At 36.1% G+C, this 16,062-nt stretch overlaps 1 protein-coding gene across 1 annotated transcript in view; it reads right to left on the reverse strand.

Moving 5' to 3' along the window:
- Positions 1-1,948: 1,948 nt before the first annotated feature.
- Positions 1,949-16,062, reverse strand: part of trpc7b (transient receptor potential cation channel, subfamily C, member 7b) — an 80,221-nt gene continuing 66,107 nt past the window's right edge. Inside the window, exons 9-12 of the mRNA XM_026919526.3 lie at positions 14,917-15,138; positions 11,348-11,428; positions 9,707-9,782; positions 1,949-8,111 (exon numbers count right to left, since the gene is read on the reverse strand). Of these exons, the coding sequence (XP_026775327.1) occupies positions 7,969-8,111; positions 9,707-9,782; positions 11,348-11,428; positions 14,917-15,138 (522 nt within the window). The 3' untranslated portion in view covers positions 1,949-7,968. The remainder of the gene's footprint in view (positions 8,112-9,706; positions 9,783-11,347; positions 11,429-14,916; positions 15,139-16,062) is intronic.

Here is a 16,062-nt window from a genome sequence, read left to right on the forward strand (position 1 = left end):
AAAAAAAACAGTGTGCGCTCGAATCTGTCTCGCTTGCCCAAGGATTTGAATTGTTTACTGTCAAAACCACATGCCAAAAATAATGCAGCTCAAATTGTCTCTGCTCTGAGTGTGTACACGCTCTCAGCTCAGTCACCAAGCTTTTTACGTTTTTACATTACAATGACCAACTCTCACAAATATGGTGGGTTGGATCACGCATGTGACCTTATTGATTTGGAAAATGTGTGCATGTGAGTCATTTCATTGCAGAGATCTGTCCACACTAAAGATGCCTCATAAATGTGAATGTGAATCATCCAGGCAGTCAGATGGCTCTCATATTGTCTGTGCAATGATACTGCCAAAACCTATTAATCAATCAGAATGGGTTATGCTTATTTTTTTTTCTAATAAATTGAGTAATGCTGCTATGTTCTCCTCAGCAGAGGAAACCAGAGAGTAAACAGGCCAATAAGGTTTTTTTTTTTAAATCTGTAAAGTGAGTCATATCCAATTCGTTGACAGGAAAAGATTCTGAATGCCTTATTTAAACAATTATAATAGCATTTCTTAATCTTATTAAATTCTCACTTTAGAAATGAAACACTGAATACAATCCCCAAATTTGCAAGTTTAATACTGTTATCTGTGCATGTTATAGCCACTTTTATTATAAAAGACCTGACCACAAAGCTTTCCTGGGAATTTTAATATAGTTACACTGAAACAGATATATAATGCAAGTTTAGAACCTATTCAGAAAGCTTACTTTGTAAGAATTTATCTACTTATTGGGTGATTTGATATCAAGTCTTATTGTCTTGATACATATCAACACTTGAGAGGGCTGATATCAATTATAAACTAGTTGTGCTTCTAATCAGTGTAGCGGATCATATAAACTTGATATTGAAGTCTATGTGTTATTCCTAAAATGATTATCTTAGAAAGTCCAAAGACACCAAAGATATTAAATAACACAGAAATGCTGAATTAGAAAATAAACATGCCATGCCACCATTATTGCATCTAATGAAAAGATCATATGCATTTTACATGTGATCATGTTTTTCATAATCATATGTGATTAAGTAATATGTGATCATGTGAAAAAATATGTGAAGGTGCATTTCATCATGTTATGTTCTGAAAATGCACATGTGCCAGTGTGCCATGTGAATACTATGTGATGATGTGTGAAAAATAAACCCACATGCTCTTCATGTGAAACTAAATGAACTGTGTGGAAGAAAATCACAAGTGAAAAAAAATAAAATGACATCCACAAAGTGTGAAAACAATGTGTGAAACATAAGTGTCAAAAAACCATATGTGTAAAATTTACATGAGAAGTTCATATGATTTTTTTTTAAATAAGGGACTGGGAGGGGTTTCTCTTCAGTTTTCCCCATTAATGAAAATATGTGAGGGTAGTGACAACCTCATTTTGATTTTCAGCCTCATTTTAATTGGCTTATTAGCTTTCACAGCATCATTGCACTGAAAATCTAACAGCATCATGTTTTACACTGATATTTGTATGTGATCTTCTCGCACATCTCTGCCCTGAAACGATCTACAGTCTCCTAATCAGAAAGGTCACATGTATGAATCATATTTTAACACCAACAATAACAACAAAACCATGATATTTGCTGAACAGTCCACGATTGCTGTGGGGATAAAATGAACAAATTAGCAGCACAAGCCTTCAGTGTAGAGATGATTTGCTCAGGAGACCAACAGCTGTGAGCTGTTTATGAGGAGAGTAAGAAGGCGAATAAATACTGGGTTTTCTCCAGGAGATGTGTAGGTGAGCTAACGGAAACACGAAGCGATTTGCCCACACACACTGAAGTGCGACATTCAAAAACACATTACTGTTACATAGGACTTCATATGAAAGTGGCTTATACCTGATTTAAAAAGATTGTTTCAGCTCTGAAAAAAATCTCATCATTGATAAACATTTACTTCATATATATATGAAGGTCCTTTTTGCTGCCTGACCAAAACTATGTGGACATGTCAGATTACATAATGATTGACAGCAGTGTCAAGGCATGTAGGAATGACAGAGTAGGTTTTTACGCAGGTTGCTAGTCAGACAAGTTGTATGGTATGTGTGGTATATTTTGTAGATATTTCTAAAGGCATGGCACTCAGAGAAAATGAAAAAAAAAATAAGGTAAGATTGTGGTATGTGTACATGTGATTGCTATATAGTTTAGAAAGCTACATGGTCAGCAGCACATTGTATTGCAGTTGTGCAGAAGTGGTACATTTGTCACATCTATTTTGTAATGGTTTAAATTGAGTTTAACTCATTATGGTCACAAGCTTTGACAGTGAAGCTTGGCAATATCAGAGTAACTTTCTTGTTAACATATTTCCATTTGAGCTGGAAAATGTGAGCAGCAAAGAAAATCAGAGCAGCACAAATATGTAAAAATAAGGAATCCCAGATTATAGATTAAAATATTGTGCTCTTGACTTCTAGTGGTATAATAACAGCATATTACACATTCATCTCAAATACACTCAAAAAATATCCATGGCTGAAGTGAAAGTAACATGACACACTTTACAAGAGTGCTGTAAGCATTAAAAGGCTGAGAATTGTCTTTGTACTGAGTTAATTAGACAGCCTATTAAAGATAAGTGTAGAGGAAGAGTGCAGTGACAGTTCATGACTTTCAGGAGAATTATTTGATATATATAAGACTAAAACATGTCATCAGGTAAGACATTTCTCTTCTACAAGCTACAAAACCCTAGAAATGTCACAGTGGTTTTCTCTTTTTTCTAGCATTTCTTTTTAAATCATGTAGCCAAACATATTATTCACAATACGATGTCCCAGCATGCACCCTGTTTCTACTGTTCTATGTCTCTTTTCTCTCACCTCTCTTGTGGTGTCAATCTGCTTGAAGCTCACAGCCCTTTCATAATTAAACCACAATTAAGTTTTTAAACTAATTTATGTTACATGTTAATCACACTACAGAATCAACGGAAAAGAGTCAAATATGACCCTCTGGTTCCAGGCTACTGGAAAATTAGCCAATTACTCACTTTCCATAGCCACTTACTACATTTTTTAAAGGGCCCAAGTGAAGTTACTGGCTCCCTGATTTGGAAAGAGAAATCAACTGTTCACAGTGTAGAGTAAAACGTGGATTTGAAAAAATACCTAGGAATATAATAGAAAAAAAATTTCATAGATAATTAAACTCTTAAAGATGGGTGTCTATTCAGACTATATGAGCTACAATGGCAGTTTTATTTATTGAGTACTTTAAAAAGTTTTAAAATTGCAAAAGTTTTAAAAAGTAAAAATGCTTTCTCTACTAGCCGTCTTAAATATTTCATTTTAATTTTGCTCCATTACCAACAACTGGCTCATGGCTTGACAATCAGTCATGTGCCTATTTTTTTTTCCAGGATGTAGTTTGAGTTATGAGTTGCAGCTGCAGCTATGCTGGTTTGCAATTATATAAATCATTTTGGTCAGACTAGCCTAGTTTGTAATCACTGTTTTTCAAATGAACACAATACAGAATATCAGTTAATATTGTTAACAGTTAACAATGCAGAATTATAGTGTTAATTAGAGTGTTAGTAGCTTATTGTACTAATTATCCTTTGCACAGTGTATTCACATTCGCTCTTTATTTCTGCTCTAATTTATTTAATTTCTCATTCATTGCTATGAAATGGCATTTTATTAAGTCAGTTATATTATATTAAGTCAGTCACATTTTGTAATTTAATATATAGCTTTTACATGGAAACTTGGATCAATTGTATCTTTAAAATGTTTTAAGGTGCATAAATAGACCATAATTAGTTTTAATTAGAGGAAAGCTTTAAATGTACACTACATGCACCTTCCTAGGTAAAAAATACACACTAAAGGCACAAAGTGTATACCCTTGAGGGTACTACAACTGGCGACAAAAAAAAAGTTTAGTACCCTTTCTTCTGAAAGTGCACCTGGCTTAAAGAATCCCATTTTAACTCAATGAACTGGCATTATAGCGAGTAGATTAAAGCATCTAGTTTAAATAAGCTCTCTGTTTTCACTTCATTAACTGGCAATGCCAACGTGGTTGAATGTGATAGCAGTTAATTCCTGAATAAATCCAATAAATTCATTGTCAATCAGTTAATTAATCAGTTAATCAGTGTTAAAATAAATGCAGTTAAATTGTGAAATGTTGCTAGCTCTAATTTAACATCAGAATTACTGGAGCTTGTTACCTAGCATACTCATGTTTTGGCAAGAGGGCTATAGGATAGCTGGTTGCTAAAGGTGAACACTGCCAGGCTGAGGAGGCATGCTAGTCATTATTTAGCCTGGATAATTCTACTAAATCAAGATATTACAACTCCTATTACTGTATCACAAAACATAGACTAGCCTTTTGGGCACAGATTGTAGTGTAATTATAGTATGTTTAGTAGTTTTACATGAGCTTTTCCAGAGTTATAGTTTCTCCAAATGTAGCCCTTACTATCTCAAGTCAAAATAAAGAAAAGGGTGTACTACAGAGAAAGACATTAAATAAGAGTGCATTTGTGTATTGGTGATGTGTGAGAAATATTTTGTTTGATGTGTGAGAAATATTAAGTTGCTAGAGGACAAAAACTTGTATGCAATAATTAATATTACTTAATGTTAGGTTAGGACAAAAATATGGTTAGGTTTGACAAAAAAAACAAGTGAATTAGTTTTATTGTGCATTTCATTTTTTTAGTTTTTTTTCTTGAAAAAAAAAAAAAAAAGAAAAGTTGGCCACTACATGAAAATCACTGCATCCAAACTGTGCACCACATTGTACAGGTTCCTGGCTACGCTCCTGCACTGAAGTGGGAGGAATTTAGGAATTCCACCTTATCTTAATTGAAATGGACTGGAGCCAGAGACTGAGGATAAAATCAAAATGGCCCACAGTTTGAAATGTAGTGATGCTACTACAAGGGCCGTTGCCTTGTGAACGCACTGCACTGCTCTACAATTCAAGCACATGTCCATGAAAATAATGCTTCTCATTACTGATTATGTAGCTACAGTTACATGAAGTCTAATAATGTAGACTTCTGGCACTAACTAGCAAAAACCAAATTGGCTCAGGATGTCGGCAATACTTCACAAGTCAAATCATATTTTCTTTTGATGAATGTTTTTGTGTTGAAAATAACATAATATAAAATAATAAAAGGATAAATCTGTGTTGACCTGAATGAATGTAGTACTAATTTTACATTTTATATCATTATTCCCAACTTGGCTATGCAATTAGTTTGTAAAAAAAAAAAAAAAAAAAGAGGTGATGTGGTATGCAGCTAGTTTTGTGTTTTTTATTTTATTTATTTATTTTTTTTTACAGAACTGGATGTAGTATCCAAAATTAATTTTATGAAAGTTGAAACATGTTTGTGAAGCTGTTAAAATCAGAATTAATTCTCAAACTTTAGAAAATGCTGAGTCATGGCTAAATCTCTAACTGCAGGATTTCTTTTCTCTTGGCCAGTGATTCAATCTTCAGATGAGTGCACAATATCATTTGGGTTACTTATAATGGGTATGTAAATGAAGACTTTCAATAGGTTGCAGTGCTTAGGATACATGTAAACAGCTGATTCAGATTCTGAAAGTGAAATGATAATAATTCAGATCAGTGAAAATATTTGGAAGCAAACATGTATCAGATTCAGACTGATACAGAATTTCAGTCTAAATATTTAAAACCGAGTCCATCACTATATGACTGTCCTGATGGTAATTAAACATCCTTTATATCCTTCATTCAGGCTTAAACTGTATCAAGAAAAAGCAAATAGCAGATTTTATTAGTGTACTGTTTCTGCAGAGGATTAGTGTATCCAGAGAGAAGAGAAGACAAGTGCAGATGAGCAAAGAGAGAGGAGAGGAAAGATAAATACAGGATATGGACAGAGCTGAGGAAAGGGGATCAACAGCTCTCATCCACTTTCATATCATGTTGCCCTCTATTTGCCCCATAACCCTGAATGAGGGATAATCCTTTCACCTGTCATACTCTCTCCTCCAGCTCACACAGCTCTTCCCAATTATTTGAGCAAAATCCTGAAAACAATGTTCACATTTTTCAACTCAAATAACCCAGCCTTTATCCTTTGAAATACCTCATTAAAACTTATTCGAATTACATAAAGCATAATAATCTCATTACTGGAGACAGGCTGACTGTAAAGTTCCTACTAAATACTGCTCATTACTATGGATGCATTATGGCCCTCAAATTCATCTGCTACCCTGTATTTATACTTGACAGTTATGACTGAAGCATACTTTACTCTTTACTTTCCTCTAATATGCTCATCGAAATGGACAAAGCTAAAGAAATTAGCTAAAAACTACTTAGTGATATCCTTCTAGAAATTTAAATCTGATTTGCATGTACAGGTATATGCAGAGAACACAACGTATACACCCCAGTCACATCTGTGCTTGTAGCTTGTAGTCCAATTCCAGTCCAATATTACTTTCATTAGAATAAATAAAATAAAAAATCATGACCGGACATGCTGTTATAGGAAGATAATCAATGATGGGGTGGAGTGATGAGATCCAACCCAAAGCAGAGTTAGTGTTATTTTAGAAAGACAACATGTCCCGAAGTGTTTTATTCCTTTTATACCACAGCACTTAAATTTTTTATTTATTAATGAGTAACACTGCAATATATATCGTAGCAAGTGAAAATGTCTTTAATATGGGCAAATTTATCTAATATTTCTTATTATGAGATTATTATAAATCAAATATAAGATTATTTAGCCTGTTTTTAGACACTGTTACACATTTCAAGCTTTAATGTCTTATTCGATTGGTAGATAATTTTGCTTCTTTCTACAAATATATGCTTAAAATTAGAAAAATAATCAGCCAATAGAAAAAGACGTTCACATTTGCAGTTAGTAGAAATATCTAAAAATAGGTTAACAATCATATATTTTGTTTACTGCAATCTTAGTACAGGAGAGACTACAAAAATTTGACTATATTCAAGAGATTTTAACTTGTTAAGATGTCATTTTCTTGCAGTGAACATTAACATTTTAATCATTTTAGTTAGGTTAATGTTTGTTCTCTGTCTTTAAGTTAATAAAACAAACAACAACAACAAAAATGCAGCTTGTCACGTAACCAAAAAAACAAAAAGCGCAAAGTCCTGAAGATGTTCTCGTGGCAGAAAACGTACTGACAGTTACAAAACCCTGACACTGGAGACTCCTTCCATGAATATTAAAATGTTTACTGTCAGCATTTTATTATTAGATTATGTATGTGGAGCAGTCTCCACATAGAGCTGTTACTATTGAAACAACAGCATATTAGAGTGAGTACATTAATATAATATATAGCCTTCAGTACTATCAGAGCTGCTGTTACACAAAACAAATCAACACCTTCTGACAAATCCGAATTGAGAATTCAACAGTGCTGTGGAATAAATCTTAATAAATCACAATTTCTTTCCTTCATTCAGCAAAACCATTCATTATTAAAGCAAACCATGAGTGAAATCTAAAAAAGGAAAGAGATGAACAGGCCGTATTTCTCATAGTGTAATTACTCATCATTCAGATAAAAGACGTCGATTTCACCATCAATTTTTTTTCTAAATCTCCAATGACTGTAATTTGTCCATTTCTTTAAAGTGCAGAGCACAAAGCAGAGGAAATGGCTGTTTTTAGGACCTGAATTACACATTTCTCTTCATAGCATGATTTTCTCAAGTGCAGTTGTCATATATTGGTGATTGCTCATCTTTTTCTTGAGAAATGAAGCAAAAGAGCTTGTTTTAGCCAATTAGAAAGCATTTTAGGATTGTGTCAATCGAGAATGGCTTGATTTGTACTCTCTTCCTCTTCTCCCTTATACTTCTCTGTCTCACTCTCTCTCTCATTCTCTCGCTCTCCCTCTCTCACCCTCCCTCAGGGCTGTTTTTTGTCGTTCTTGCTGAACTTGTCGCTGAGTTGTTGAATGAGGTCGGCCAGTTCTCCAGTGGCCTGAGATTTCTCTTCCAGCAGCTCGTAGCGCAGGCTGGAGATATCCTGCTTTATCTCCTTCAGCTCACCTACAATACACATACAAAAAACACATTATGTTCTCACACACACAGTTAGACTCAAACATGCACTCATGCATGTAAAGTGCAAACTGCAAACATACAAAGAGCCTGCATATTGTGCATGTGTACATATGGACATAACAAATAAACACACACAGACACACACACACAGAGTCTTTCACCTTTATATGTAACACGGCCATTTCAGTGTACACAATGAATTCTATGCCACATGTCTGTTTAATTATCAGACAAGAAGGACTAAAAACAAGTAAAAGTTTCATCAATGACAATGTAAAGAAAAAAAAAGATTTTTTGTGCGCAAAAATCAAAAAGTACTATTTATTTATTGCACTAAAAAACAACTGACTATCTCTCATTTTCTGGACAATAGATCTTCATTGCTAAAAGAAAGTCATATGGATGAGATTTCCACAAGAATACAAATGCACTTGATGTCCCAACAAAGCATAACATAACAGCTTTGCTCATCACAAAATGTTTTGAATTACATAAGAAATTTGGTGACAAAAAAAGCATTTTGTGACACACAAGATTAATGCTATTCTATATGAAAATAATTTCATGGTACAAAATACATTTTGTTCACTACTCATGTTTTATCGACATCCTGTTTTATTTTAAGCTCCAATGATGTGATTTATTCTGTGCACAAACAATAACAATATTCTGTTAGCAGAACGTTTTCAGAATGTTACAGCTCCAGGAATATTCAATCTGATTCTCTGGGTGTTCTAAGAATAATTTTATATAAAAATGATTTAATATAAAGAATGATTTTATATAAAATTTGTAGATGTTCCTATGAGGTTGCTGCAACAGTTTTTACACTTTTATAAGAATGTGACACTAAAATTTTAATAATGTTCTAATAGCATTGTGAAGCAATTCATTATTACAGCAAGTGTAATTAGAACATTTAGAATTAGTTAGTTTTGGAACGTTACAGCTAACAGAGAACAGTTACTAGAATGTTCAGGGAACAGATTGTAAGACTGTAACGTTAAAACTTAATTCTATAATGTTCTAATAACATGGTGAAGCAATCCAGTATTACAGAAGAAGTAACATTAGTTAGTAACATTAACATTACTTTTAGAACGTTATAGTATAACCTTCTTACAGCCTGTTCAATACTCACTGAACGTTCTAATAACGTTCTCTGTTTGCTGTAATGTTCCAAATTAAATGTTGGTGTTATTAAATGTAAATTAAATGTAATCAATCTTCTTCTGAAATAATGGATTGCTTCACAATGTTACTAGAACTTTACAGATTTAGTTAGTTTTGGAACATTACAGTCTAACCTTCTTACAACCCGTTCAATGCTCACTGAATGTTCTAATAACGTTCTCTGCAGGGTGTGATGGCACCTCATGTGTATCTTCATACACTAAATAATTTGCGTGTATTGTATTTTTGAGTGTTTCCTTGCACAGTGAGATAACCTGGGCAGTTTGGTGTGTCTGTACGTTATAACATGTCGCTACAAACACAAACACACACACACACACACACAACCATCAGCCAAGTGACGTGCTAGTAATTGAAACAGACACTTAAGCAAACGAGATTTTTACCTTCATTAACTTCATCATTCTCCCTGTCGACCTGCGCCTTTAGAACATACCTCTTTATAAGACGCTTCATAATCTTCTGTTAGAGAGAAAGAGAAAAGGGGAGGGAGGGAGAGAGAGAGACAGACAGATGGAAGATGGAGAAAGAGAGAGAGAAAAAGAGAGAGACTCTGGTGAATGTTCTGTAAATCCTATTCCTGTGTCTTTCTATTGTCAATTGTCTCAATACAGGATAACAGTGCAAGATATTTTTATCTTGTCTCAGCACATACTCACACACACACACACACACATGCATACACACACACACACACACACACACACACACACACACACACACAAATGTCCAAGGTAACATTGCTTTCTGCTTACTGTCCTTCAGCTCCCTATAAAAGACTATTTTATAGCTGTTGTGTCTCCTCTGTCTAGGAACAACTGAACCTGGAAAGAACATTAAACATTGAAAGAACAGCTTATAGTCTCTTATACCACAATGCAGTTAAATTCTCAAATCAGAAGGTATTGATTAATTTTCTACAACAGCAGCTCTGACAGTAGTCCAAGCTGTAACATCAATCACAGGTTTATCGTTTCTATAGTAACAGCTCAATCACAGGAACTTGTACGACAGACATTTCACATTTATTTAACTTTTATGGAAAGAGTCTCGAGTGTCAGTGCTTTGTAACAGTCAGTAAGTTTTCCACTAATGGAAAGTCTTCAGGACAGAAGAGTTTGTGATTTTTAATCATTGACAAATCACTGTGGTATAAGAAGACTAAAACATGCCAGGACGTGCTGTTGTTGGAAGATAATCAGCTTTGCGGTGGTAAGAGTAATTCTGCTTCATGATGGGCGTATCATACCATCCCCAGCGTGGATTATTCTCCTATAACATCACCCTCTGTTGGGTTTTATTCCTGACATATCCACTATGTATACTACATGAGACTCTGTCACTATCTAATACTTAATATCATTTCCATGCTATAACATGAGAATATATAAACTATGGGAGCCTCATCATTCACCAACACCACTACTGTCCAACCGCAGCCTCAGGACTTTAATAGCTCTACTGCCAGCAGCTTATTTTCATCAAATCTTCTAAGAATAAACTACTTTAAGTAATGATGTTACTTCCTGGCAAAAATGCTACTGCAGACATCTTCTTCTATAAAGAATTTCAAGTATATGCTGGATATCCTGTACATCCTTTATATCTCGCTGTGTGTCTGATCTCTCTCTCTCTCTCTCTCTCTCTCTCTCTCTCCATACTTTATGTCAGACTTTGTCTGTCTCTCCCCCCTTTTCTCTGTTTGTTTGTTTCTCAGACTTTGTCTCTCCATCTCCCTCCTTTGGCAGTCTTTCTCTATCTGTCATACTTTGTCTGTCTCTCCTTCTCCCTACTTTACCCTGTTTTTCTGTCTTTCTCTGTCTGTCAAACTGTGTCTCTCCCTCCATCTTTCTCTCTCTCAGACTTTGTCTATCCATCTCCCTCCTTTTCTGTTTGTCTGAATTTCAGACTTTACATCTGTCTCTCCCTCTCCCTCCTTTTCTCTCTTTATCTCTATCTCTTTCTCTCTGTCTGGCCGTCTCTATCTCCCTGTCTGGCTGTCAGTCTCTCTGGCTTTCTCTCTGTACCTGGTAGCGTGTGGGGTTTTTGATGGGTTTCTTCACTGTGTTCTCCTCTCTGATTCTTGAGTGAGCTCGGTATCGATCCAGCTGAAGAGAAAGCAAAGCAAGAAACAAAATGTTCAACAAGAAAAACATGCATTAAAAGAAACGAAAACTTCCACAGTCTTTCACACCTGTTCAATAACAACAGGGCTACATCTTACAGTCTGTGGTGCTTATAAAACTAGCTAACACTTTACATAAGGGTGGTGTTCACAGGAATACACGACACCTGCAGAAGCCTTTTATAAGAAGTGAAACACACAAACATTTATTTCAACAGGCATCAGCTGCCAAAAAGACTGTATTTGTCAATTTTTGTTGACAGGCTGAGTTAAGTGAGACAGGTTATTTCCAATAATTCCAGTAGTTCCCATCGTTTGGAAGTGCTCACCTTGCCAGCGGCACACTGAACTACAGTCAGTTGTCATGACGCTTGTCAGGTAGTGAGGTCATAGAGGTCAAAGAGTGATGCTACTGCTCCTGGAAGCAAAATGAGCCGCTCACCCCTTCTCCCGTTAATGTTCTAGCGCTCACTCACCCCTGATACCGTGCCATCTCCTAAATAATCCTGAGAGGCAGCGTAATTTCCTTATGATTCCCTCCACTGCACTGGATCAAACAAGTATCCAGCTATCCCTGGGGAAAACAGCACTATGTGTTTAATCATGCCTTTCAGCTGATGTACTACAATCACAACTCTTTTTACCATCTCTCTCTGTTTTACTAATATTTCAGTAAACCACAATCATGTATTGCCTCTTTCAGACACTTGCTCCATGTGTGCCACAGGCCCCCCTTACCCCCCCAGTGTATTGAGCTCGCTCGATCTAACCTCTCAACTGGAAGCGGTCCAGACACACACTCCATTAGGGGTACTTTTTTCGTTTTATACTTTTTTATTTGTATGGGTCCCTGGAGGACTAGTGGTTAAGCCACAGCACTCTCACCGCTGCGGCTTGGGTTTGATTCCCGGCCAGGGAACCAACCCCAGCCACTGGGGTTGCATGCAACAGTGCGCTCACAGTGCCAGTCCTAAGCCCAGATAAAAATGGGGAGCGCTGCGTCAGGAAGGGCATCCAGCATAAAAACTGTGCCAAATCAAATACACGGACCAATGATCTGCAGTGGCAACCCCTAACAGGAGCAGCCGAAAGAGCAGCAGCAACAACACCTTTTTTTTGTATACTTTCAGTGAGACAACTACAGCTTTCTAACAATCTTGACATGCTGCAACTTTCTAACATTCTTAAAACATATTCTTTAAATATTGTGAGTAATTTGCTGCCACTATGCACACTCTCTTAAAGAAAATGTCATAACACAACATTATGTCAACAAAATATGCCATCTGTATCAGCTGTTAATTCAGCTTGAAAAATTAAACAGACTTAACAGCAGCTGATGCTTATTGGAATAAGCCCTTTATAAATATTTCTGTAATTTAAAAATTTTGAATGAAAACCTTATGTGCAGTAGATATAAATAAAAATCTACACACTCCTGTTAAAACTGCAGGTTTTTCTGATCATGTCAGAGCTTTCTTACCTTTAATGTGATATAGCAACCAAGAAAATTCACGTGAAAAACAAGTAGAAATGTTTTAGGGGGAAAAAAACTTACAATAACCTTTTTGCACAAGTGTGCACACTCTTTTCTAATAGAAAAGATGTGCTCAGAATTAATGAATCACATTCAAACTCATGTTCAAAAGTAATTATCATACACCCGTAATCAAGAAAGTGATTCTGATTAACCCCAAATAAAGAGCAGTGGTTTCTGTAGGATTTTCTTGACATCTTCTTTCAAAGCATGTATGAGATCTCATTGTTGAAAGTTATTAATCAGGAGATGGGTACAAAAGAATTTCAAAAACGTTCGTTGTACCAAGGAACACCATGAAGGCCAACACGAACAACTGGAGGCAACTGGGCACCACAGTGATATTACAGGATGCTCCTCCAAAAAAAGAAGAAGATGAAAACTTATCAGGGAGGCTGCTAAGAGACCTACGGCAACATTAAAATAACTGCAGGAATATCTGGCAAATACTAGATACTCCCTGCATGTGACAACAATCTCTCATATTCTTCACATGTCTGGGCTATGGGGTAGGGTGGCTAGACAAAAGCCCTTTCTCATAAAAAAAAACCCAAGCCCACCTAAATTTTGGTGCAAAACAAGAGAGCTTATCACCCAAAGAACATCATACCCACAGTGAAGCATGGAAGTATCATGCTGTAGGGCTGCTTTTCTTCAGCTGGGACTGAGGCGATAGTCAAGATAGAGTGAATCATGGATAGCTTCAAATACCAATCTATTTTGGCACAAAACTTGCAGGCCTGTTAAACAGCTGAAGATGAAGAAAACTTTCACCTTCCAGCATGATAACAACTCAAAGTACAAATCCATGTCAACAAAGGAATGGCTTTGGAAGAAGATCAATGTTTTGGAATGGTCCAGTCAGAGCCCAGATCTAAATCCTGTCAAAAAACCTGTGGAATGACTTGAAGAGGGCTGTGCACAGGAGATCCAATTTCATAGATGTGGAGCAAGGAAGAGTGGAATAACATTGCCAAAGCAAGATGTGTTAAGTTGGTAAACTCTTACCCAAAAAAACTGACTGCCGTATTACAAACAAGGTTCTTTAACAAAGTATTAGTTTAGGGGTGTGCATACTTATGCAACCAAGTAGCAAGAATAGCATTGTTCTCTCAATTAGAATCCGAGATGAAGTCCTGAATCCAGTTCTGTCATCCATCTATTTGTGAAGGAGCTATGTCCACAAAACAGCAGATCTTGTGTGACAAAATATTGTGTAGTATGAGCAGTACAGAGACGAAATTTCACCTTGAAATACTTAGGCTTTCTCCGAAAACTTAAAAGGCCCTACTGGTTCCAATCTAATTTAGTTAATATTTCAGTGACAATGTTTCAGTGACTCTCAGTTTTATTTTATTTATTTTTAATTAAATTTGAACCATAGCACTATGCCCCTGGAACACTGGAAAGCACTGGAAAAAAATGCAGAGGTAGAACTGTCAGCACTTGTGTGTGAATTCTGACAGTTATTATGTTTGTTTGTACCTGCCCATGATATTTTCTAACAAATTTGGTTGGTTCTATTTTCCAAAAATACGAACAAACTAGCAGCCTAATTTTAACCAGCATGGTAGTGACCAGGCAGGTACTAAGTATGCTGTAAATGCATTGTGCAGAGCTGTATGTTCTGTGCGTGGCATGCTCCCCAGTGCAGCAAACAGCAGCTTAGCATAAACAAGTGTTTCTGGACAGCTGTAACAGGACACCAGACCTCTATTTGTATGAACTGCTGGGTTTCAAATAAGATCTTCTAAGAAAGTTAGGCTTTAAAATGTCAAGATATACTTGTGTGCTAAAGTTGATATACATGTGTATTTATTGAAGATGTGCTTCTGTAATCCAGCTGTAACAGCACATAACATCCGAGCAGTTACATTAAATTTACCTGTATAATTTATAGGAAGAACAGGTCAGTATTTTTTAATTTCTCAAACCTTTGGTCTTGAGTTGAGCATGCCCATCTCCAGTTCATTGTCATGCCGATGACCTTTGGCCTTACAGAGGTGGACGAGACATGCTTTGGTGCGCAAGGCCAGATAGTAGAAGGACTTTGGACTTGGCACCAGGTTAAAGGGAGCAGGCAGCGTGCGGCCTTCATCAAAATACGACAACCACAGCTTCGCACGAGCAAACTTCCACTCAACATCAGCATCCTCCTGCAGGGAGAGGGAAAGAGATGAAGGAAGGGGAAAAAGAAACCCAGAGCTAGAAATGAGTGAAATTGCTGGGAAAGCTACCATCTGTGAGCAATAACTAATCCTGTGTGTAAAGCCTAAAGCTGTTGCTAATATAAACACATTTAATGCAACATCAGTCATCAATGAATGATTGATATTTCCTCTGTAAGTAATTGATGCTATTTGTTCTGGCTATGTGGTTCATATCATTAATAATATGTTTAAAATTTATTTAATGAATACAAGGTAACATAAATCATATTAAGGGCCCCTTTTTCATGATTAGAATTTAATGTGATATTGGCACTTTCTGCTATTTTGGTGACCAGTGCTACAGTCAGCAGTCTGACAAAAAGTAACAGAATTGTAAAAAATGATGGGGTTACAGTGCTTACATTATCAAGATATGTGGTTGTGATTATGAAATCAAATCAACTCTTCATAATCCCATTTCTAAAACCTGAGAGGGACATTTTCATAATGATGCATGATTAGGTATATCATTCTCAGGACCTGCCTAATTCATCCTGATGCTTTACTCACACTCTCTCCCTCCTGCTTCTTCATCTGGAGCTTTCTGCATGTGTGACTCACCTCCTGTAGTTCTGGATCTCATGTGGATACACTAATGATTTGCACTCACCAATAACAGCTTATGCCCACCCTGAGTTCACACCGGATGCATCTTGTAATTGTCAAGATGGAAGGCAGTTTTCCACACATTTTTTTTCTCAGCCTCTTGTGCTGAGGCCATGGTTTAATTATTTATTTAACAAAAAATGACTATTGCAGCTTTTAAAAGAAAGTGTGGTTTTGTGATTTCAGTAGGTTTCTATAGAGTTTATACTTCACTCATGGACATAAGTGAAAACAAAAAAAGAAAAAAGTGTAAAACAAGGCAGT

The sequence above is a fragment of the Pangasianodon hypophthalmus genome, chromosome 9 (genome assembly GCF_027358585.1).
Source record: "Pangasianodon hypophthalmus isolate fPanHyp1 chromosome 9, fPanHyp1.pri, whole genome shotgun sequence".
Taxonomy (NCBI): Eukaryota; Metazoa; Chordata; class Actinopteri; order Siluriformes; family Pangasiidae; genus Pangasianodon; species Pangasianodon hypophthalmus.